This window comes from Balaenoptera acutorostrata, chromosome 9 (genome assembly GCF_949987535.1).
Source record: "Balaenoptera acutorostrata chromosome 9, mBalAcu1.1, whole genome shotgun sequence".
NCBI lineage: Eukaryota > Metazoa > Chordata > Mammalia > Artiodactyla > Balaenopteridae > Balaenoptera > Balaenoptera acutorostrata.
This window is the reverse complement of record NC_080072.1, coordinates 74,654,917-74,681,421: the sequence shown is the minus strand read 5'-3', so window position 1 is coordinate 74,681,421 and position 26,505 is coordinate 74,654,917. Positions and strand designations below refer to the sequence as shown.

Sequence of the window (26,505 nt, the reverse complement as noted above, 5' to 3'; positions counted from 1 at the left end):
ATGTAGTGAAGTTTATGGGCCTAGGAAAACCAAAGTGGCACTGGTTACTTAATGAGATTAGCAGACTGCAATCTTTGCTCTGAGTTCAAATGCCTTGCCAATTACAAGATTCTTATTCTCTAACAGTTTATAATTTAAAAAGGAGGAGGCTGTGTAGCCAAAGAGCTCTAGTCTAATGTGGAAAGTGTTAAGTGCCATTATAGAGTATAGGCAGAAGTGTAGTCGACTGAGAGTTTTGTTCCAGCTGGAAGACCTGGGGAAGATTTCTTGGAAAAGCTAGCCTTTTAACCGGGTCTTAAAGTGTAAGTAAGATGTTAATAAATAGATTGGGATAAATGGGCATTGTTTTTGGAATGGCATGAGCAAAGGTATGAATTCAGGGAAATATAGAGCTTGTTTGTGGAACAGTTCATAAAAGGTCAACATAGAGAGCTTGACCTCAAGATGAGCAGTGGGGAAATGGAAGAGAGCAGTGGAAATTAGGTTGTATTATTGTAGTAGCCATGGTGGTCAGAAGCATGCATAGAGCCCATATGACAGGAGAAAAATAACTGCTGAATAAGAACTGCATTCTGTGGCCACCTTCAGTCTGAGTAGCCACTTCATGATTATACCAGAACTTTCAGGAGTTCTGGTGGTGGTGGTGGTGGTATGTGTATTTGTGTAATCACAAGCATTCCCACCCTTGTACCCTCCAGCCCCTCGTTGCCTGCCTGGAGTTTAAAACCTTTTAGTGCTTATTCAAATACAACAGTGTACATCACAATATCTACCCATGTTTATATGTATCTGAAAAGAGAAGTTAATAAATAAAGGCTGTTTTCCACACTTTTGCTTGAAAGACTGATTCTTTGAGACTGCGAAGTATTAGTTGCCAAGACCTGTTTTTGTTTGTTATCTTATTTCTCTTAGATTTGTTTATTTCATACTTTGGCTCTAAAGAACTATTTGATGTCTTAATGGTACATGCTATAATATTCCTACCGATAACTATTATTTTTAGGTATACACTACCCATAATTCCAAATTGTGTTTTATTGCCTTTACATGTTTTTTCTGTTTTCCCAGAAGGTCATATACATAAAAAATAGTACCATGCATTTCAGCTTCTTCAAAATAGACTTTGTGAGGTGTTGATTGCTGTAACACTTAAAATTGTGTTTGGCTGTACAGAATAGAAAACTCCATTACAGTGATTTTAAAAATTGAACTTCATTTATTTTACATAACCAAAATTCCCAAAGTAAGGAGTTGTTGGTGTAGATTCAGTTGCTTACCAGGAAAGGACTTTATGCTCTTTTGTGTCCTTCGCAAGCCAGCATTTGCTCATGTTTACAGGATGGCCACAGTATATCCAAGCTTTACGTTCTTGGTCCAGGCAAGAGAAAGTAGGAAAGGTTAAGGACCGCCTTGCTATTTCTGCTCCCCTTTATTAAGAAAATAAGAGGCTTCCATAACAATTAACAAACCGCCCCTTGAATCTCATTGGCCAAAATTGTGTCACATTGTTTCCTAGACACAAGGGAGCCAAAAACAAGTATGTCATCTTGGGCTGGCCACAAACTGTCCTCACTAAAGTCAGGAAAGAAAGGGGTGTGTATATATATGGAGCAGGCAGCAAACAATATCTGTTAGAGTACTGTGCCTAAAGTTTGTCTATTTTACTTGTTATTTTAATGCACATGGAATTTAATTACTCAGAAATTGGTACAGGAAAAAAGGAAGAAATCATTCTCAGCCTATCAATTTCTCTTTCCTTGCATTATAAAACTAGATAATAGAATTCTTATGACTGCTCCTTTGTATAATATAGATTCTTGGATACAAAAAAAATTACACAATTGTACTTTGAAATAGTTAATAAAATAAAGAGATGTTGGTATTCGAAAAAACAATTTTGAAGTGTTCCCAGTGGAATGCCATTTTCATTCATTTAAGTGAAGTGACAGTTTATTTTGGGGGAGATGATTTTCACATTGTATAAATATATAAAAACATATTGTAGATAGCATGATCTTATACATGGAACACTAAAAACTGAACCAAAAGAACTGTTAAAACTAATAAGCAAATTCAGGTTAAGTTGCAGGATACAAAATCAACATGCAGAAATCTGTTGTTTCTGTATGCTAGCAATGAACTTTCCAAAAAAGACTTTAAGAAAACAAATTCATTGCAATAACATCAACAAGAATAAAATACTAAGGAGTAAAATTAACCAAGGTGGTAAAAGACCTGTACGAAGAAAACTATAAAACAATGATGGAAGAAATTGAAGAAGACACAAATCAATAGAAAGTTATCGTATGTTAATGGATTGGAAGAATTAATGTTGTTAAAATGTCACTGCTGCCCAAAGTGATCTACAGATTCAATGCATTCTACATAAAAATTCTAATGGCATTTTTCACAGATAGAAAAACAATCGTAAAGTCAGTATGGAACTACACAAAACCTGAACTAGCGAAAGCGATCTTGAGCGCGAAGAACAAAGCTGGAGGCATCATGCTTCCTAACTTCAAACTGTATTACAAAGCTATAGTTATCAAAACAATATGGTACCAGCATAAGAAAATAGACACATAGACATTAGAACAGAATAGAGAGCCCAGAAATAGAACAACACATGTATACAGTCAACTTGCCTTTGAAAGGGCACCAGGAATGCACAGTGGGGAAATGATAGACTCTTCAATAAATGGTGTTGGTGAAAATGGATATCCACATGCAAAAGGATGAAATTGGACTCTTGTATTACATCACACACAAAAATCAATACAAAATGGATTAAACATTTAAAAGTAAGACCTGAATCTGTAAAACTCCTAGAGGAAAACATAGGGAAAAAGCTCTTTGGTGTTGGTCTTGAGAATGGTTTCTGGGATTTGACACCAATAGTGCAGGCAACAAAAGCAAAAATAAACTATTGGGACTACATCAAAAACAAAAAGTTTCCCTATAACAAAAGAAAAAATAAAACGAAAAAGTGACCTACCAAGTGAGAGAAAATGTTTTCAAATCCTATCTGGAGAGGGAAAAAGTGGACATACTGATCAAAAGGGACAAATTTTCAGTTATAAATTAAGTTCTGGGTACCTAATATATAGCACGGTGACTGTAGTTAGTAATACAGTATTGTATACTTGAAACTGCCAAGACAGTAGATCTCAAATTCTCTCACCAGAAAAAGAAAGGTAACTGTGTGAGGTGATGGATGTTTCAGTTAGCTTAATTGTGGTGATCATTTCACAATGTATACATATGTCAAAACATGTTGTACACCTAAAATATATACAATTTTTAGTAATCAAACCTCAGTAAAGCTGAAAAAACCAATAAAAAAATGAACTGACAGTTTTTTGAGGGGAGATGATTTTCACATTGTAAAAATAGTTTAGTAATCATTATACACAGGTTTATGATAGACAAATTTTAAAACAATAATATGGTTCTTAAATATTATCACAACCTCAAGGTGGATTATTCCATCAGAATCTAATGAAAAAGTTTTGACTTTTCATATGAGGGAGACTTTTAATATGTTGGGAATGAAACTTTAGAAAAATATATTTTTTTATCAGAACTTTAAGTTTCAATTCAAAGTGCCTGAGATTTTTCTACCATTGGTTTTTCTTCCTTAAATAATTAAAAAATTTTTTTACTGATAAAAGGAAATGATGTAAATCATTTCAGTTTGTGGCATAGGTATATTGTCACTGTATCTTTGGCTGCAGGGCATGTGGGATCTCAGTTCCCTGACCAGGGATTGAACCCATGGCCCCTGCGGTGGAAACGCGGACCATGGACCGCGTCCAGTCTTAACCACTGGACCGCCAGGGGAGTCCTGTATTTTTGAATTTAAGAAAGATAATACATGTTAACTATATACACAGGCACTGAAGTCGATTTTAAGGGAAATAAAGACACGGTCCTCCCTCTTGGCGTATTTAAATTTTAGTTGGTGAGACTAAATTTACATACCTGAGATCAGTAAACAGTAAAAGGCAGTATGTGATCAGGTATCAAAAGTTCTATAAGAATTTAAGAGAATAAAAGTAACTCTAGAGTGTGATTCCTTATTGTAAAGGAAGAAGTGGATATTTAAGACAGGCTTGTTAAAAATATAGAATTTGGTTTGGTGGAAAGGTACAAGGTACAAAGACAGGCTCAACTTTCCATCTTCTGCTCTTCTGCTCATCCAGCACTGTCGAACTATTTGTAGTTTCTCAAGTGTTCTGTGCTCTTTGATAATTCTGTACTTCTGTAGTGTTTTTTGTTTGTTTTTGGAATTCCCTTACTTGTTTGTCAGCCTGACAATTTCCTATCTTTCAAGACTCAGTTCAGATATCACCTCCTCTGTGGTGTCTTCCCTGAGCTTTCCTGGGTAGAGTCAGGTGCTTTCTTTTCTTTTCTCCAAGTTCGTAATCATAGTCCTTCTTTCTCTTTCTCTTTCTCTCTCCCTCTGCCCTCACCCCACCCCGTGTGTGTGTGTGTATGTAGTTAGAGTTATCACATTGCACTATTATCTACTTGTCTGTCTCTTTCACAAGCTTGTGAGCTTTATGAACATGAGGGTTTTGCCATATTTATCTCCAGATCATAGTGCCTGGTGTAATGGTTTTGCACATTGGCCTGATCATTGGATGAATAAATGGATGGTTGGATAAAAAGAAAGAATTAACCTTGAGTGTATTCATGAGTACTGGGGAAGCCTGTCCAGAGGGAATGTGGATGGTAATAATACTTAGCCCTATTCTTACCACTAGAGCTTGCAATTTATCAGTATTTGGAGGTAAGATTGAATAGGCAAAGTAGGACTGGTTGGCAGTGGAAGTATTAAGAAATAATAGAGTTAATAAAATTTCTGAAATTGGTTTTTAACACGCCCATTTTTCAAACACACTGTGCTTTTGTATCTTGTAGTGCTTCCACTTCTCATTCAGAGAATTCAGTGCATACAAAATCAGCTTCTGTTGTATCATCGGATTCCATATCAACTTCTGCAGAGAACTTTTCTCCTGATTTGAGGGTACGTATACTGTTTCTAAGTTCTAGTGAAGTATTTTCTGTTAGCTGTTTGTGGCCACACTATCAATATAACCTTTAACTAATTAAGAAGGAGACACTGATGGAAGTCTCAAAGACCTGTCTTTATGTAATATCCCAGAACAGGCCATTCTTATTTATTTGTAAAAGAAAAATGTGTAATTCATCTCTGGGTTTGATATCTTTAAGATAATTAATGAATTTTGTTGTGATACAAAAGATTTTCATGAATACTCCCATAATGCTTTACTCCCAATAATAGCTAATATTTTTTGAGTACTTACCATGTGCCAAGTATTGTTCTAAGTGCTCTAATGAAATATCTCTTGTAATACTTTTAGCAATTCTGTGAGGTAGAAATTATTACTACCATTCTACAGATGACAGTAACTCAGAGAGAGATTAAATAACATGTCCAGGGTCTCATAGCTAATAAATTTAATTGTCAGTATTGCAGCTCATGTAGTCCAGTTCTGGAGCTAAGTCACTTAAATACTGTGCTATAGTTGCTACATACCTCATTATAGTATGTAGGTATTCCTCTATTTATTAAAGGTCTTGTTGCTATGAAATTAACCATATCAGTGATATCCTGTAGCACTTTGTACATTTTTGGATTCATCTGCTTTTCTACTGCTGATTGTCTATGAATGATGGGGAAAATGAATTTCATATGTGGTGATAACCTTTAAACCTTACCTCAAAATCTTTTTATTCTGATGAAGTGACTGCCTTCTCAGTGGCTATACTTTCACAATTTTAACTAAAACATTGTTTTCATTAATGAAGTCATTTGCTGTTGAGAATATATTGAGACTATATCTTTTTCATGTATTTCATTTTCAAAACCAGAATCCAACAAATGTAAGAAGACAGGTTAGAAGCGTGTGTAAAGGCTTCTGCATATTTGCCATTATCTCCTGTGAAATGTCATAAAATACTAAATTGGGTAGAGCAGGACTTTAAACATTGCTACAAATGATAAACATTTATCTTTATAATCTGAATATATGTTGTGCTGGTTAAAAAGGCCTCATAATATCATTAGCTCTTATCTTGAAGCATAGCATACATTTAGGGCAGGGTTTATCATTAATAATAGTGGATATAAGTCCACTGTTGCCTTTCATTAATATATTACTATTTAAAAATACATATTTGATATATGTATCTAACCTTGGTTTAGTCATTACATTAATAAAAATACATTAAAGGCCTCTAGGCCTTTTGATAATTTTGAAATTTTTTGGCCTACTTCTGGTCAGATTTTATTAGTTAAATACATCATTGTTTTTAACTTCTTGTGACTGATAAAGAACTCATTAGGAATGGGAGAAATGTCACGTTTATTTCTAGCCTGTGCTTATATTATTAATATTATATTTTACCTGCTGTTTCTTGCCTAAAATATGTTAAACTATGTGTGTATTCTTGTGAGGGTTAGCTTAGTTAAACTACTTAACTAGGCATGGATGTGAATTGAAGTACATTGTAGGATGCTGAAAGGAGGACTCCACTGTCAGCTTCTCTGTGTGCAGACCCCCTTTATTTCCTCAGGATGTCATGTATACCATAATAAGAGTGACTGGCTTGCATTGGGACAAAATAAGGGTCATAATGTTAATCTACAGACTAAATATTATAACTTATTTCTTACTTTTATTAGGTAAAATTTTAATTTTAGAACAGGTTTAGATTTACAGAAAAAATGCAGAGATACTACAGAGTTCCCAGATACTTGACATCCAGTTTCCCCTATTATTAATATCTTACATTAGTATGGTACGTTTGTCAAAATTAATGAACCAATGTTGATACATTATTATTAACTAAAATCAATGCTTTATTCACATATCCTTAGTTTTTACCTAATGTCCTTCTTTTTGTTCCATGGTCCATCCAAGATACCACATTGCATTTAGTAGTCGTGTCTCCTTAGGCACAGCACCTCTTGGCTGTGACAGGTTTTCAGACTTTCTTTGTTTTTCATGACCGTGTTAGTTTCGAAGAGCACTGGTCAGATACTTTGTAGAATGTCTGATGTTTTACCCATTATTAGACTGGGATTATGTCTTTTGGGGAAGAAGACCACAGAGGTGAGGAGCCATTTTCATCACATCATATCAAAGGTACATACTATCAACATGATTTGTCACTGTTGATGTTAACGTTAATCACTTGGTTGAGGTAGTGTTAGGTTCTTTCACTATAAGATACTCTTTTTTCCCCTTCTGATCCTTATACTGTACTCTTTGAAAGGAAGTAACTATGCACAGTCCCTGCTTAAGGAGCCCAGACTCTACATTGTTAGAGTGGAACACCTTTTATTTCTTTTGCATGAGAGATTTGTCTCTTCTCCCTCATTTATTGATTTATGCAATCATTTATTTATATCAGTATAGACTTATGGATATTTATTTTATATATTACAGTCCAGTACTACTTTGTTGCTCAAATTGTTCCAGCTCCAGATTGGGATTTCTTTCAGTCAGATCTTGTGTCCCTTTGACATATTCCCATCATTATGGTGTTTTGCTGTTGTTGTTGATTTTCTTGTTTGTTGTTTGTTTATTAGCTCTTCCTTACTTTCTGTCACTGCAAGATACTCCAAGCTCATCTTGATACTTCCTGCCCCAGTCCTAGAATCATCATCCATTTCTCAGGGAGCCAGATTTCTTTTATTGGAGAATGGTATTAGAAACCAAGATCTGGGCACTACGTGCTCCCTCCCTTCCTTCCTTCCTCTCTCCTTCCCTCCCTTCCCAAAAAAAGGTAACAAAGTACTTTTATTCTCCTTCTGAAGCAAAAGATCATTTGCATACATCCTATTTGGAGATAATGAGTCTGGTGATCATATATATAAGTTTGTCTGGAGTAGTCTTATTTTATGCTGTTGTCTCTTCAGGTTTTACATTAGACACAAAAATGTCCTGAATTATTGACTCTCTTAGCACTAGGATACTAAGGGAATCTGTTAAATTTATACATCAGGTCCATGACTTCAGGAATTGTCCCCATTAGTGCCTTGTCAATTCAGCATCTTTCACAACTTCGTGGGGCCCTCAGATAATTTTTAATAGACAAATGAAGAGACAATTGTTAAATGTTAAATTAAGGAGAAGATGGTTTTGGGCAACCAAAGGTTAACCGTACTTTCCACGGTAGAGTGCCTGAAAGGACAGGGAAAAAAGGATACTAATATGTTTAGGCTGACTGTTTTCCTGTTTCCTCATTTTAAAAGATATCCTTGGTTATTAGATATAATCTTTACCTGAATCACCGTCTTTTTTTCAGTTGTGGAAGGGAAATGAATGAGTAACATTTAACATCATTTAAAAAATGCAGCCTGATTTCAAATGTATGTGTAGGGTGGAGGAAGAACATACTTCTAATAATTGAAAAAAATGTAGTGTACTACCTGGATAAATATTTATACATGCGTTATCTCATTTAACTTTCACAACAGTCCTGTGAGACAGATATCACTACCCCGTTTGACAAAGAGCAACCTGATATTCAGAAGAGCTGAATTAAATCATGTGCTTAAAGGCACACAAGTAGGTGTTGCCCTTTTATTGATATTTGGTCTCAGATTGGTCATATTCCTGTACAGCACATTATCCAGAGAGACTATTTTCCCAGGATTTTGTTGCTAAGTTTTTTCAAATGTGAAGTGCGATTTTCTTAATTAAAAGGAATAACTTTAACACATTTTTGAGGTAGAAATAGCAGTTTTCAATATTCCTTAATAAGTGAGAATTGCTTTTCTAATTAATCATAAAAGATGGTTTTTCTAATAATATCTGATCTCTCCCCCTTCTCAATTTTGTTAGTTGATGATATTTTGCTTTTATTATGTATACCTTTAGTGGCTATAAAATGGTAGTGTTCTAGTAAATTATAGGTGCAACTAACTGCAGACAGCTATGTTGTTCTTTGACCATGGTTTGGCTCTATTTATGAGATGAGGGGCTTGGTATGGTAGTTTGAACATCATTTCACAGATGATTTGAAGTTGGTTAACCTCTAGGCTTTGAGTTCTCCACATAGCCTCACTGTTTATCTCTGCCCTGAGCCTCAACATTTTAGAAGCTCTGTTAGTAACAACTTTTAAATAGAAGTGTAAAGAACACAATGCATTGAAAAGCTAATCCGGCTTCATTAAATATATTAAATCGAATTGTATAGGTTTTCTGCTGTAGGCACCATGAAGTGACACTTTCCTGAAAGGATAGTGTTGTAGTGGAGTAACAGCTGTGAAAGTTTCTGTTATGAATTTCTTAGTCAAGCAAGATTCTTTGCTCCTACATCAGTAAAGCAGAATGGAAAATCACTGGGGGTAGTGGACTATTCTAGATATCTTGAACTTGTATTTGCTCAGGTGGAATTCTATTTGTGGTACTTTTTCACCCTGTGAGCCTTGTTTGTTGTGGAAAAAGTCATATACAGATTTAATCCAGTAGATGTATTTCTAAAAAGTTGAGCACAAACTTAGGCTTGATAAATTGAATCCTCAGTGACATTAGTGTTTTCTCTTTGCTTCATTTATTCTTCACTTGGTAATGTAGCCTATTTAATTTCATTTAAAAAACTTAAAATCCTTTTGTATAGAATTTTTAATAAATTATTTTAAAATAAATTTGCAATTTTTAAAATCAGACTTTCTTTAATAAGAACATATTTTTAAAGTTTGACAGTGGAATTAAGAACCTAGGGAACTTGTGTTTGGTTGATTTATTTGCTCACTGAAGACTAAAATCCCATGAAATACAGGATTTTAAAATTCAAATGCACAACTCTATTTATAAATAGTATAAATTTTAATTAGTATAGTATTTATACTATTTAATAGTATAAATAGTAATTAGTATAGCATTGGGCTTTAAGCGAAGTATGTTCCTTAAATGGTGGTGATTAAAAGATAAGTTAAAAGTCAGGCTACGCAGTATCCCCTTTCCTTTGTTGATGCCTGTGATATGGCGCTTATACTGATGTTTGTCTACAATTCAAAATCAAATATTAAAATGAAATTGTATTCTGTGTTTTTATCTCTATTTTAGAAGGCCTATTTGATCTCAGAACATATATATATATTTATATATATATGTATTTATATCATTTATATAGACATAAATATATATGAGATAAAAGTTACAATATTTTGGGCTTTGTTCTTAACCATCTGCCCTTGAAATATTTAATGGGCTTAAATCAAGCAAGTGTGATTATCCTTCCAAATTTGTGTTATATTGTTCATATTTCTTTATGAACCAGAGGTCAGAGATAATAGGATTATTTCTTATCTAGAGTGTGTACATGAATGTAATATTGACATATTCTGTAAGTATGCAAATCTAGTTGGAATGAGTTAAGGCTCATAGAGCAGATGTTAGGTAAACAGAGAACAGTGTCTATTATACATAATTATTTCAATAGCCAGAGCAAAAACTGATTGAAGTTAGCACTTATTATGATTAATACCACCACCCTGCATACCAACATCAACTCTCGAGAGCCTAGGAATTGAAAAGAACATCTTAGCGAAATAAAGGATACCCCCAAAACTCCACAGTAAGCGTCATACTTAATGGGAAGATGTTAGAAGCATTTCCTTTAAACTTAGAAACATGATGATGATATCTATCACCACTTTTATTCAACATTATGCTAGAAGTCCTAGCCAGTAAAATAGGAAAAGAATAAATAATATAAGAAATGAAAGGAAGAAACAAAACTTTTATTATTTATAAATGATTGTATATACAGAAGACTTAAGAAAAATCTATATGTACACTACCAGCACTGGTGCTGGATACAAGATAATTTAAAAAAAATCATGCTTCTGTACCTTAGCAAAAATGTTTAGACAATGTGATTTAAAAGATATTCTAGTCACGAGAGCAACAAAATTACAAAGTCTAATAAAAGATATGTAACAACCTCATGGAGAAAGTTATAAAACTTTATTAAAGAGCCTAAAACTATCTCAAATATGTAAGTAGACACAAAAGCCTGGGAATGTCAAATATTTTCAGTATGTCTGTTAACTCTATATCATTGCAAACCAGATTCAAGTTTATCCTGAAGAACTTGGCAAGCTGATCCTAAAATTTATATGAAAAGGTAAAAAGGTCAAGATTACTTATGAAGAAAAATGAAGAGGGGGGATTCATTTAGTCAAATATAAAGCTAAAGTAACTAGAACAGAAATAGATGAATGAGACATGGCAAAGTTCAAGAACAGACTGATATTTATAGGAACTCTGTATTCATCTCGGAGAAGGGGGAAGAATGAACTATTTGGTAATCAGCACTAGGTTCGCCATATTGGGGGAAAAAAAGTTGGGTTCCTAATTCACACATACACAAAAATTGAATTCGTTAGACTAAGCACTTAAACTTGAAAATCAAAATTTTAAAATTTTAAAAGAAAATACAGTATCTTTATGACTTCTGTCAGGAGGGAATTTTAAAATAATACCCAAAACTATTAACCTTAAAAGAAAAGATATAAAAATACAAATTTTAAAAGTTTCATTTATAAAAAATAAAAACAAAGTTTTATTGTGCTAGAAGGGTAAAGATCTTTTCCTGTTTATTTGATTACTGTTCATCTGATCTCTCTCAAATTAAGCTCTACAAAGGCAGGAGCCTTGGTTATTTCCCTAGTGCATAGAATAGTGCCTGAATCAATGTGACTTACAAGCTATTTCACACTTGTGGCCAGTTGCAAACTAAAGCTCCTTGGGACACTGGGAATATTTGTCCTCTCATTTGCTGTATTTAATTGGTGGAAAAGTTTGAGGAGCACTCCTCATTGACTGAAACTTGAAACCACCTGTCAGCTACATCTGGGAAACTAAAGAAGGAAATTCTGTGTTTTATTCATAGTTCCCGATAAAATCTGTGCATTTATTCACTAACTCACTGCACTCTCTTGAAATTTCCTGAGTGTTCCGGGGAAAAAGTATCCAGTAAGACATGGCCTCTGCCAGCATGAAGCTTAGACTCATGTAGTGGAAAAGGAGGTAAGCAGATCCATGATTATTATATGATAGGTACTATGACAAAGGTATACCTTGGGAGCAGAAAGGGCAAAACATTCTAAAGCAGTTTACATTATAAGTAAATAAAGTACTACTACATTTAAACATACTTAAAGAAAAAACTTGGAGGGCATTTACAAAAACAAGAATTTAAAGAAAAATAAACTTTCTGGAAAGAAAAAGAGAATATACTATAAGATATATACAGATAAGATATATCTGTTGTCCTGTCTTGTATCCTTAGAGCTCCATATTTGGAATGTGGGAAGGTACCCAGGAAAAGTGTTTTGACTAAATCAGTTGCAGAGAATGAGAAATACGAAGTTACTTTCTCTTTTAACAGAATGTCATGGATTTTGAAAAATGCTCATTTCCCCTTTACTTTCCATTGTTAACAGTCCCCTAGTTCTTATGTCTGATAGGCTTGTCTTTGTCTGATGCAGCTAATGCACTACCATAAGGCTAACCTTCCTCTGACATCACTTTCATATGTGATACCCTGTTTAAAAATTCTTCAAGGGGATCCCCGTTTCTTACAGTAGTGAGTGCAGACTTCTAAGCCTTGCGTTCAGGGTTCTTTGTGATTGATCCCATCACAACTATCACACTGTATCTCCAACTGTCCCCAAGTGTAATCCCCACCCCGATAGATAGGGATTCTTCTTTTAGTCCCTTACACAATATGTGCTCATTCTCACTTCCATTCATGATCACTCACTCACGCATCTGGAATGTACTTCTGCTCTTCAGTGAAACAAATCATGGTCCGCCCGTTTATCATAGACTCAGTCCCATCTCTGACCCTTCTAGCTCATTATGATCTTTTTTTTTCTGATGGGAGATATTTAGATAAAAATCAGAGAGAGAACAATGTTGAAAAAACTTTGAAGTTATATGAGGAAAATTTGGAAGAGAGACAGTCATTAACTCACTTCCTTCATCACACTTGAAAATATTCACAGTTGTCTCATTTCCATGCTTAATAGAGAAATGACTTCAGACCACACCCTCATGATTTCCATTTTACTGAAACTTTTCTCTCCAAAATTACCTGACTCATATTTGTAAAATTTTGTATCTTTTATAATAACCTTGAGAGCTTTTTTTATTATAAAAGTAATACAGTGTACTAATTTGTGGGAAATAGAAATAGGATTAAGGAAAAAATAAAAATCACCAGTGCCTCTACTACTCTCACCATTACTCTTAGTATTTGGTACACAAAACATCTTCCTTAAAAGTTTTACGTAGAACTTCTACAGTTATAAGATTGGGTATCAGTAAAAGCTCTTCAACTCTACTCACCACAAGTTCATGATGTCAGCAGTTGGCTAAGCTATAGTAAGTAGGGTCTTAGATGCTATACTGTTGTATAGCATGTTTATTGGGTTTGTAATTATTTTGATGTGATTTTCAGATTATATTGCAGATATTATTAACCCCTTTAAGGGTTAAAAGAATAAAAGCTCTGAATGTGTTAAGAGTTTTAGTAAAAAGAGCCAAATAATTATAATAGAAACATATATAGAGATTATTAAAAAATTAGAATGTATGGAAAAACTGACAAACATAAAAGTATATTTAACATAGTCATGATGCAACAGGAATAATAGTGACTATATTCAGTTGATAGTAAGGAGATAAGGAAAAGTGTTTGTGCCTGAAGTATATTTAATTAGGTGGAACACTTACTAAAATGATCCTGATTCTGGAGTAGAGAATGTTTCACACTTCAAAGCTAAGCATAGTAAAAGTGCTGCTGATATAACTTCTTTTACAAGACAGAGAGGGTTCCACATAATTATCTTTATATATGCAGAAAAGGCATTTAATAAACAGTATTTGACCAAATTTAACCTGTTTCAGGTTTTTAGAACTTTTAATTAGACGTGAATAGGTAAATACTTATTAAGCACTGTGCCTAATATTAAAACATTAGAAGTAGTCCCATGAAAGAACAAGACAAGGTACCTACTATCATGCCTGTGTTACTTAGCATTCTTTATAAGTACTGTCTGATGCAATTAGATTAGAGCAATATAGTCTGCCCCCTGAATCCACAGGTTCCTTATCAGCAGATTCAACTAACTGCGGATTGAAAATATTTGGGGAAAAAACTTCCAGAACTTCCAAAAAACAGAACTTGAATTTGCCACTCACCAGCAACTATTTACATAGCACTTACATTTTATTAGTTTTTTTCAGTAATCTAGAATTGATTTAAAGTATGTGGGAGAATGTGCGTAAGTTATATGCAAATACTACGCCATTTTATAAAAGGGCCTTGAGAATCCTCAGATTTTGGTATCCAGTGGGGGTCCTGGAACCAATCCCTTGTGGATACCAAGGGATGACTGTACATGGGAGGCATATTACTGAAAAGGAGCATTGTTTTTACCTGGAAGTTAAGAAAATCAAATGAAAATTTTTAGAAACAAAAGACTAATCAGGTGACTGGTTACAAAAAGAAGCTTGGAGGTCATCTGTCCTAACAAACAAGTAAAAAGCCAAAAAGTTGAAATTCAGCTCTTCTTAGATCCATCAGAGAATTGAGATCACAGGACAAATGGCTGTCTCCCAAATTGGAGAGACAGGCAGAGCAGAAACCCGTCAGCAGAAACTGTCTCTGGAACCAGTAAGGGGCAGGACAACTTAAACTGTAATTGACGAATTGCTGGCGGGTCAGTGTGGACAAGTCTGAGAGTTAAATGCTCAAGGGGGTCCCAGTCTTAGGGGGGGCCTTCATAGTTTTGTGAGTTTTACCTATAGGAGCGCTACCAGGTTCTCACAGTGAAGACTGAGAAAAATCTCTTTTGCTTCTGGCAGAGGGAGGGGAAAAGCAGCTATTTTGAAAATGTCGAAAACATTCTGTTCTTCTTAACAAGGCCTGCCCTCAAAAGAAACTATTTTACTAGCCCAGCCTACGGGCTTTGTGAGAGCCTAACTGACCTGGGGAAAGGGAAATATCCAATTCCAGCCTCATCTAACCTTCCCCATGGGAGAAGAGAAATACAGACTTCAGCACCCTCTAGCCAACCTGTCCTGTCTGGGGGTGGGAGGGGCGGGGGGACAAAGAAGCACTTGTAAACATCACACTGCCGGGGCACAAGCTCATTAAAAGACAGAGGACTATGGGATTCAGTCATAGGACTATCGAACATTTTCCCTCCCACCTCCTCACCTCACTACGACATCATTAGGGGCCTGTTTATCTCAGCTCTTTTTACCTGGTGCATCATGTCCAACTTTCAGCAAAACATTACAAGGCATACTAAAAGCCAAAATTGATATGTAAGGATCAACAGCTTTCTATGATAAAAATACTTATAAATATCAGGAAGGGAAAGGTCCTATTTATAATAACAATTAAAAATATAAAATATCCAGGAATAAACTTAAGATACAGGAAGAAACTATATGAAGAAACTTTAAAACTCCTGCTGAGTAATATAAAAGAATACTTAAATAAATGGAAAGTCATACCTTGTTTTTTGATAGAAAGGCTCAATATTGTTCAGATTTTAATTCTTGCTTATTCTGTAAATAATATGGTTCAGACTTGACAAGCTGATTCTCACATTTGTAATCACAAAAGTCTGGAAACAATAGAAATGTTTTTTGGTTAGGGGGATGGTTAAATAAATTATGTGTTTACAATTGAATACTATGTAGTATTTGGAAAGAAGAAATGGATCTTCATTTGTGGATATGGAAATATGTTCAAGATAGGTTAAAAAATTCAGGAGAGAAGAGTGTGTTTAAGTTTCCATTTGCTGGGAATTGTTGGGGGAGGGCTAGAAGAAGCCGCGGATACATAAACAGGTGGTATTAATTAGAGGCAGGTGGAATGAAAACAGGGAGATATGTTTGGAGGCTGTTTGTACAATTCCAAGTAAAAATTGATAAAGGGCATGCACTAGGGTAGTGACAATGCAGAGTAAAGGACAGGTTTGAAAAAATATTTATGTGGACGTAATGTGTTTAAGCCGCCTGAGTATTGCAGATTGGGGGAGAGAGGAGTCAAAGATGATGACTCCAGGTTTCAAACCTGGTGACAATTTATGGCTTCACTTCTTTTCTATCAGACTGCCCCTCCTTTGTGTACTTGCTGTTCCTCTCTCCTCAGCTAACCAAGGTGACCCTAATATGTCCTTCATCCCTTGCTCACCCCCAAACTCCCTACTCCTGTCTTCCTTATGCTCTTTCTTTCTCATAACTTCAGCTATCGTCACTTTATGGATGGCTCCCATATCTTTACCTCTGGTTGTGATCTCTTTCTCAGCCTCTGATCCATCATATCACTTGCTTGCTATACAGTTACAGTAGGATGCTATTATGTCATGGTCATAGTCTTAGTTCAGTCATGCATCTGTTCAAGTTCAGCTGCTGTTGTGAGGTATATGTCACCTTGGAAAAGTTGCTTAACTTCTATAAGGGTCAATTACCCCATTTAGAAATGGGAATAAAAACACTACTTCTCTTTCAGGGTATTATGAGCAGTAAATGAATAATGATCTTCTAAAAGCAGTGCATTAACCAGGTCAGGTCATGATGATATCTTCTGTGTATGAGGTAAAATGAAAGTAATGAGATAATATTTTATCTATCTACTTCTGTTTTGTTTTTGGCAGAAATTGATATAAGCCATCCTTTACTGGGAAGAAGTGTTCTTTATCACAGGATTATATCATTCTAACTTCTTGGTTTTAAAAGTCTCCTTTCTTGGGGGCTTCCCTGGTGGCGCAGTGGTTGGGAGTCTGCCTGCCGATGCAGTGGACACGGGTTTGAGCCCTGGTCTGGGAGGATCCCGCGTGCCGCGGAGCGGCTGGGCCCGTGAGCCACAATTGCTGAGCCTGCGCGTCTGGAGCTTGTACTCCGCAATGGGGGAGGCCGCGGCGGTGGGGGGCCCGCGCGCCGCGGTGAGGAGTGGTCCCCACTTGCTGCAGGTGGGGAGGGCCCTCGCGCAGAGGCGAGGACCCAACACAGCCATAAATAAAAAATAAATAAAAGTCTCCTTTCTTTTATGAAATGATATTGGTCATAGATGGTAGTTTGTGTTGTTTTTTTTTAATTTTTAAAATTTATTTATTTTTGTCTGCGTTGGGTCTTCATTGCTGCGCGCGGGCTTTCTCTAGTTGCGGTGCGCGGGCTTCTCATTGTGGTGGCTTCTCTTGTTGCGGAGCACGGGCTCTAGGTGCACGGGCTTCAGTAGTTGTGGCACATGGGCTCAGTAGTTGTGGCGCACGGGCTTAGTTGCTCTGCGGCCTGTGGGAACTTCCCGGACCAGGGCTCGAACCCATGTCCCCTGCATTGGCAGGCAGATTCTTAACCACTGTGCCACCAGGGAAGTCCCAATGGTAGTTGTTTTTGTGGTTATTTTAATGTTCTAAGTTATTTTTTTAAAAAAAGTTGCAGCCCTATGTTATTCCCCTCCTCAACCTCCACAGTTTCTCCTATTTACATATTAGTGTGGTGCATTTGTTATAATTGATGAACCAATATTGACACATAATAATATTAATTAAAATCCATAGTTTACATTAAGGTTCAGTCTTTTTGTGGTACATTCTATGGGTTTTGACAAATGTATAATGACATGTTTCCACCATTACTGTATCATACAAAGTAGTTTCACTACCCTAAAAGCACTCTTTACTCCACCTATTTGTCCCTCCCCCTTCTCCCTGAACCCCTGACTACCACTGATCTTTTTACTGTCTCCATAGTTTTGCTTTTCCAGAATGTCATATAGTTGGAATCATCTAATACATAGCCGGATTGGCTTCTTTTACTTAGCAGTATGCCTTTGAGATTCCTCCATATCTTTTTGTGGCTTGATAGCTCATTTCTTCTTATCACTAAATAATATTCCTTTGTATTGATGTACCACAGTTTGTTTATCCATTCACTCACTGAAGGACTTTTCTGTTGCTTCCAAGTTTTGGCAGTTATGAACACCTTGCATTTTAAGATTTAAACTTGAAAATTTTTCTTGATATTAGGTGTGTTCATTCCTAGGGCTGCTGTAACAGAATACACAAACTGGGTGGCTTAAAACAACAAAAATTTATTCTCTCACAGTTCTGGAGTATGTAATAAGAAATATATATATATATATATATAGGTCTTCATCCTTAAATCTTGGTCAGAGCTCCTAAAACTTTTGTCATTTTCTAAGTGATAAGAGCCATAGGAGCATCTTTTGTTATAATATTTAGTTTTTGTCTCTGGTTCCAGAGTGATAAAAGTAAAAGCATCTTTTGTTATTCATAACACACCCCTTTGGATCACACCTGAGTTTACATTAATGAATGACTTTTGGAAAGCCCCTAAGGATGGGGCCTGGTTGTCAGGAGAATCCACCTTTGATTAGGTTTGGAACTTTCAACCCCCTCCCATCTCTGGGGAGGGGAGAGGGGCTGGAGGTTTAGTTAATCACTGATGGCCAGTAATTCAATCAATCATGTCTAAGTAATGAAGCTGCCATAAAAATACCCTTACTGAAGGGGTTTAGAGAGCTTCCAGACTGGTGAACACTTTGAGGTTCTGGGAGAGTAATACGCCCAGACAGGGCATGGAAATTCCACACAGCCTCATACCCCATTCCTTGCCCTGTGTAGGTCTTCCATCTGGTTGTTTCTGAGTTCTGTCCTTCATAATAAACTGGCGAATGTAAGTAAGGTGTTTCCCTGAGTTTTGTGAACCATTTTAGCAAATTATTGAACCCAAGGAGGGGTTGTGGGAACCCCTGATTTATGAACGATTGGTCAGAAGTACAATTGGCAACCTGGGACTTGAGATTGGTGCTTGAAGTAGGGGGCAGTCTTGTGGGACTAAGCCCTTACAATGTGAAGTCTGCACTAACTACGGGTGATAGTGTAGTAACTGAGTTATAGGACACCCCGTTGGTATCCGCTGAGAATTGGAGAATTACGTGGTGTGGAAAAAACCACACATCTGGTGTCAGAAGTGTTGAGAGTAGAGGATAGGAAAACAGTGATTTTTCTTTCTTTCTCATAATCTAAAATCAAGATGTTGAGAGGGTTGGTTACTTCTGAGGGTTCAGAGGAAGAATCTGTTCGATACCTCTTTTCTAGCTGCTGGGGAGGACCAACGATCCTTGGTGTTCCTCGGCTTGTAGATCCATCACTCCAATCTCTGCCTCCATCTTCACATGGCATTATCCCGGTATCTCTGTGTCTTCTAGGGATGTCTTCTTATGTAGACGACAGTCATATTGGACTAGGGGTCCACCCTATCCATTATATCCTCATTTAACTAATTACATCTGCAGTGACCCTGTTTCCAAATAAGGTCATGTTCCAAGGTGCTGTCAGTTAGTACCTCAACCTATGTTTATTGAGGGGCACAGTTCAACCCATAGCATGAAGTGATGCTTTCCAGACTGTTCCTCTGTAGATACTCGCCCTTTTTTTGTTGTTGTTCAATCATTGATGGTGATGTAATATTATCCATATCTTACTAATTGTGGTTTCAGCTGAAAACCAGTGTCCTTGGCAGTGTTATAGAAAGAATGGGCTTCCTTGTGCTTGAATTTGGATGTGCTTTCAAATATGTAACCAGTAAGATCCATCCCAGACACCAGTCTGTGCCTCTTCAGATTTTGGTTTGTATGATTCATTTGCGTACTTTGTGGTTTGTCAGTGAAGTATAGAAATAGAATAAAGTGAAATTGATGTAAAATAATTTTCTTTAATAGAATTATCCAATGAAGAGTAAGTTCATTATTTTTTTCTTCACAGTCCTAGTACATAAAGAAGCTGTGAGAGATAGTGTATAACTTCTACAGACTCATTTTTCCCTTTCAGGTGATTATAATTTAGTGTTTTGCAGATTTCAGAAAAATTCTTTCCTCTCTTTCTGTCATCCGACATTCCATGTGAAAACTGACCCATAAACTTGCCAACTTCCAGATCATCATTATAGACAAGGTTTCTGAATTTCCTTTATAGTAATTTCCTGATCAGAGAGAAGGAGAGAAAGGGAGGTAGGTTAGAGTTGCATGGAAAGTTACTGAGCACTTTGAAAATAGTTTGATAAAGAGGGCATGGAAGAAAATGGGGGGAAAAAACATGGTTGGGAGAGAGCAAAACTGAATTATGTTTTAGGAATAAAAAATTATACATTTCAATCTGTGTGTTTTTTTCCACCAGTAAGATTTTAATGTGATCAATACACTTTTCTTGATAGTTAAGAAAAGGATTAAATATTGTATTAAGTGCTAGTAAAGAGCAGGTTTTATATAATCTTATCTATTGATATAGCCAGAGCTCTTGAGGCAGGCCAGCATCTAATACATCTGATAGGAAACAGAATGGATAGCCACTTAGTAACATGACTTTGGTCCAGTATGAGAAAGTGTTTTATGTATTCCAGGGGGTTTCTTCTGGGGGGAATTTCTCTCTTCCTCTCATATCTGAGGGTTATATAACTTTTTCTCTGCTGAAGACAGTTCCATGTGAATGCTGACAAGCCTAATCAATCAGTCTGGCTTTGCTGTCTTAGTTTCTCTACTCTCATTTTAGGAAGGTAGGACCCTGGTGTTTTTGAGTTGACCTCTTGTTTTGACCTTAACTCCTTTCTTTGTTTAATCTGCATTTCTTTTTTCATTACTGACATATCTGAAATGCAGTTCTCTTCAAGTAAAAAACATCCTGTATTACTCAATAATTGCTTGTATTTTTTTGTAAACCTAGGGTCAAATTTGATCACTTCTTCCAACAAGCTATTTCATATGCATCTTTATTTCTCCTACCACAGACTAATCCAGGATTCTGATATTTCTGTCCTAGATTATTATCCTTTCATCTTTATCATATACAGTTTTGTGTACCTTTATGACCATGACATTTACCTCTATCAGAGACCTGCAGTGGTTTTCCTTAACATGACGGGTCAAGTTTAAAATCCTTACTCTCCCCACTCCCCCCATATTTTATTTTATTTTATTTTATTTATTTTTTTAACATCTTTATTGGAGTATAATTGCTTTACAATGGTGTGTTAGTTTCTGCTTTATAACAAAGTGAATCAGGTATACATATACATATGTTCCCATATCTCTTCCCTCTTGCGTCTCCCTCCCTCCCACCCTCCCTATCCCACCCTCCCTATCCCACCCCTCTAGGTGGTCACAAAGCACCGAGCTGATCTCCCTGTGCTATGTGGCTGCTTCCCACTAGCTATCTATTTTACGTTTGGTAGTGTATATATGTCCATGCCACTCTCTCACTTTGTCACAGCTTACCCTTCCCCCTCCCCATATCCTCAAGTCCATTCTCTAGTAGGTCTGTGTCTTTATTCCTGTCTTGCCCCTAGGTTCTTCATGACCTTTTCTTCCCTTAGATTCCATATATATGTGTTAACATACAGTATTTCTTTTTTTCTTTCTGACTTACTTCACTCTGTATGACAGACTCTAGGTCCATCCACCTCACTACAAATAACTCAATTTCGTTTCTTTTTATGGCTGAGTAATATTCCATTGTATATATGTGCCACATCTTCTTTATCCATTCATCTGTTGATGGACACTTAGGTTGCTTCCATGTCCTGGCTATTGTAAATAGAGCTGCAACCCCCATATTTTATTATAAAAATTTCCAGACACACTATTGAGTTGTATCAGTTCTCTATATATTCAATATTAACCCCTTATCAGATATATGATTTGCAAATATTTTCTCCCATTTGGTAGGTTGTCTTTTTTTGTTGTTGATGGTTTCCTTTGTTGTGCAGAAGCTTTTTAGTTCGATATAGTCCCACTTGTTTATTTTTGCTTTTTTTGCCTTTGCTTTTGGTGTCAAATCCAAAATATCATTGCCAAGACTGATGTCAAGGAGCTTATCCTTTATATTTTCTTCTAGGATTTTATGCTTTCAGGTCTTACATTCAAGTCTTTAATTCCTTTTGAGTTGATTCTTGTGTATGGTGTAAGATAGGAGTCTATTTTCACTCTTTTGCATTTGGCTGTCCAGTTTTCCCAGCACTATTTGTTAAAGAGACTGTCCTTTCCCCATTGTATATTCTTGGCAGTTTTGTTGTAAATTAATTGACTGTAGATGAGTGGTTTTATTTCTGTGCTCTGTATTCTGTTCCATTGATCTATGTGTATTTTTTTATGCCAATACCACACTGTTTGACTACTATAGCTTTGTAATATAGTTTGAAACCAGGAAGTATGCCTCCAGCTGTGTTCTTTCTCAAGATTTCTTTGGCTATTCAAGATCTTTTGTGGTTTCATACAAATTTTAGGATTTTTTTTTTGTATTTCTGTTGAAAAATGCCAGTGGAAATTTGATAGGGATTGCTTTGAACTTTTTATGTTTTTAGTGTTAAAATTTACCTCTTTTTATATTGTGTATTCATGAAGAAATTATACTGGCTCTAGTTATTTTTAATAGTCTTTTCCTTTAAACTAATGTTTAAAGTTAAGTGGTTAACACACCATCCTATTACGGAATTAGAATTTTCTGAACCTCATTGTATATTTACCTTTATCAGTGAATTGTATATTTTCATGTTACTATTAGTGTTTTTTCATTTCAGCTTGAAGAATTCCTTTCAGCATTTTTTGTAAAGTAGATCTAGTGGTGATGATTTTATATGGCTGATCTAGCTTTTATTCATCTGGGAATGTCTTCATTTCTGAAGGATACCTTTGTTGGATAGAGTATTCTTAGCTGGCAATTATTTCCTTTCAGCACTTTGAATATATCATTCATTCCACTCTCTCCTGGCCTGAAAGGTTTCTGCTCAGAAATCTGCTGATAGCCTAGTGGTGGGGGTTCCTTTGTAGTTTACAATCTTTATCTTACTGCTCTTAGGATTTTCTCTTTGTCTTTGATTTTTGACAGTTTGAGTATAATGTGTCTTGGAGAAAATAATTTTGAATTGAAACAGTGGGGGATCTATTAGCTTTATGAACTTGGATGTCCAACCTTCTCCCCAGGTTTGGGAAGGTTTCAGCCATTATTTTTTTTAGTAAGCTTTATTCCCCCTTTCTTTTCTCTTCTCCTTCTGGAACTCCAATGATTCTGCTATTGATTCTTTTGATAGTGTTCCATAGATCATGTAGGCCCTCTTTATTCTTTTTCATTCTTTCTTCTTTGTTCTCCTCTGACTGGGTTATTTCAAAGTTCCTATCCTCTAACTCATGGATTCTATTTTCTGACTCTTCTGTTCTGCTGTTGATGCTTTCTCTTGCATTCTTCATTTCATTCATTGAATTCTTCAGCTCCAGAATTCATGTTTGGTTCTTTTAATGATTTCTATCTCTGTTTATTTCTCATTTTGATCATGTATTGTTTTCCAGATTTTGTTAAATTGTCTCTTTATTTTCTTGTAGATCATTGAGTTTCCTCAAGATGGCTATTTTGAATTCTTTATTGGATAAATCACAGATCTCTGTGTCTTTGCCTTCAGTTACTGGGGGGATAATTATGATCTTTTGGTAATGTCACAGTTCCTTTATTCTTCATGTTCCTTGTAGTTTTACATTGCTGTTTTGGCATTTGAAGTAAGTTGCTTCCTCCAATCTTTACTAGCTGAGAGATACTTTTTGTTGATCCTACTAGTGTTCCGGGGCTTTCTGTGACCTTGTATGGGTACATCAGCTCCACACTTCTTGCTCCCTCTGGTGGCAGAATTGTTAAGCTTGTATGTCTTCTCTAAATCTTACTGTGACCCAGGCTGGCTGTTGGTTAACCTCTCTTTCATTTTCCAGAGGGTGGTGCTACAGCTCAAGATTGTGGTTTCTCCCTTGCCCATAGACCCTGGCTTGTTTTCTGTGTACACTCCCTGTCTACCTGAGCTTACTCTCACTGTTGTTGCCCTTGGAAATGTGAACAAGGAGCTGGCTGCAGAGTGGGGAGGGTCTGGATGTGGCATTTGGGGCATTGGGAGTTCTGGTGGGTCAGATTAGGGGATCTTTGGATGAAGTTTTTCCAGTGACTCATGGTGGCCTTCCTCCTGGAGTCTAGAATGCAGAGAACCACATCCATTTAATGCCCTCTGGTATTCTTACCTACCTCTTTCCTGAACTCCTCCCTTCTCCCAGTCACGGAGCTCTTGCTTTAATAATGCTCTGAGGCTGTGGGAGAGAGGTGGGTTTCTTTAGCAGTGTCCCCACAACCGGGAAAGCTGTGTGCTCACTCACTGTTTTCCCTTTTCCCCAGAGGAATTCCAAACCTTTTTCTCCAGGCTGTGCCACCTTGGGGGGAGGGGTGATACTGGCAAAGGTCCTCTTACTCTAATGGGTCCAAACTTGTTATTTTTTTGTTGTTGTTCCAACTGGAGTGCTGGAACTTCTTTAGAAACCTGAACTTCCATAAAGGCTTTCTCATCTGTGGGTATTTGCTCAAGTCATTGTTTTCCAGGTACTGCAGTTAAGAGGGGTTGGAGTCAGTTCACAGGCTCCTGCTGGCTCCACAGCCTGTATCAGGTTCTGTCTGCTTTTTACATGATGCAGTGGTGGGGGAGATTCCTCCTAGGTCCCTCGGCATATGGTGCTGGATTCCATAGCTCCCATGGGGACACTTTTGTTCATGGATAGATACAAAATTTTAGATGTTAAAGGACAATGAAAATGAGGGATGCCTTATGCTACCATGAAGCTAGCATCATTTCTCTTGCTGCTTTCTTTAGAATAGTAAGATGCTTGCTATTCTGTAGCTAAGTCTAGAAGTTAGTAGGTCAAGAGTTAGAGAGATATATGGTTCCCTTTATGACATGCTGTCTCAAATATTAATCCCTGTGTATTTTAGAGCAGAGGAATAAAGCACCATGTGAATAAGCCATTGTGAGAAGAGACAGTGCAAATTTATGTTGATGCTTCTGTTAAGTGAATAATAAGTATTTCTTATATTTTAATAGCATCTTGCAAATCCCTTTATGATGCAGCTATCTCATTTCATATTCGCAAACCTGTAAGGTGGATATTAATATTACCGTAATAATATAAATGATGAAACTAAGACTCAGAGAGGTTAGTATGGTGGCTACTGCCACCAAATGGGTTTTCTTTTGTTTGTTTTTTTTTTTGGCTGGAAGGCAGTTAGGATATAAAAAACTTGTCTTCACTGGGTACCACAAATTTCTTACATATAAGTTTTTTTTTTTTTTTTTTTTTTTTCAAACATCTTTATTGAAGTATAATCGCCTTACAATAGTGTGTTAGCATCTGCTTTATAACAAAGTGAATCAGTTATACATATACAATATGTTCCCATTTCTCTTCCCTCTTGCATCTCCCTCCCTCCCACCCTCCCCATACATATAAGTTTTAATTTTCATTCCCCTTTTTCACCTTAATTACTGCCTTGGGTAATTTTTTTCTTTTTTCAAAAGCAGGACATGTGGGTTACATTTTTGTTGACTTGGCATATCTGAGAATGACTTCCATATTAGAGAGGTCACAGCATTTTCCTTCAAGAATCTGATAACATTTTCTTATTGTCTTCTAGAATATGGCTTTACAGAGAAATTTGAAGGTAGCCTGATTTTGCTTTTGTATGTAAATTCTCTTTCTAAACATTTTTGTCTATATTTTCATAGTTTGTCTTTTAATTACAGTTCAAAAATTTTTGCTGAGATACACCCATATATGTCTGTTCACTGATTTTTATGTGGAACATTATAAATTATTTTGATCAGCAAACTTAGAAAATCTTTACTCATTTCAAAGGCATGTTCTTCAATTACATATTGGATTGTTGCTTCTATGCTGTTTTAATTTTTTCCTTTAGGGAATAGAATTCTTTTATTGGTTATCATCTTCTCTCATGATTTTTATGTCTGTTCTTCTCTACAAATTGTTAGAGGATTTTTCACGTTTGCCCTGTACATAAATGCTGTCTTCTGAATAATGCATTCAGTTCTTTATTAACTCCAGCACAGATTTTATTTCTGCTGTTACATTTAAATTTTTTTGTAGTAATTCCTTATTTTACCCACTTCTCTTAGTTGCAGTCTCTCCTTTCTATTCCTGTTTCCCAGGGGATAGGCTGGTTTCCTTTTGGGTATGCCATATAGTTTTTACATTGTTTCTACTAATGCTTATAGGAATATTTTCAGAGAACTGCTCTTTTTTTGAGCTTCAGGCTGATACTACCTTTTTCATGTCAAACAATCTTGTTTTTAGGCCCTATTTTTTTTTCTCTTCTGTTTCATTAAGGATAGATTGGTTCAGAATCAGTGTTTGCCAGTAAACAAAGGGTCTGGATTGCCCTTGGCCCTGCTCTGTGTACTTGTTTGAGTTCCTTTTTGTATCTTGAGCTCTAAAGTGAGTTGTTCATGTGTAACCTCCAGTGTGTGCCTATTATTAAAAGTCTGTCATCTGGTGCAGATTTTCCAAACAAAGCTGTCTATCTTGCTTCTCTTCATTGTCTTGCTC

General features: G+C 36.2%; 1 protein-coding gene across 9 annotated transcripts in view; it reads left to right on the top strand.

Annotated features, from left to right (window-relative positions):
- The window catches only part of MTMR2 (myotubularin related protein 2), a 108,809-nt gene that overhangs the window by 33,510 nt on the left and 48,794 nt on the right, over positions 1–26,505 (top strand). For 8 of the 9 annotated variants that reach the window (XM_057552541.1, XM_007191194.2, XM_057552545.1 and 5 more), the window contains one exon: positions 4,924–5,029. In XM_057552541.1, coding sequence (XP_057408524.1) covers positions 4,924–5,029 — 106 coding nt within the window. Of the gene's footprint in view, positions 1–4,923; positions 5,030–11,937; positions 12,075–26,505 lie in introns of all 9 variants that reach the window. The other variant, XM_057552544.1, reaches the window with a different exon arrangement.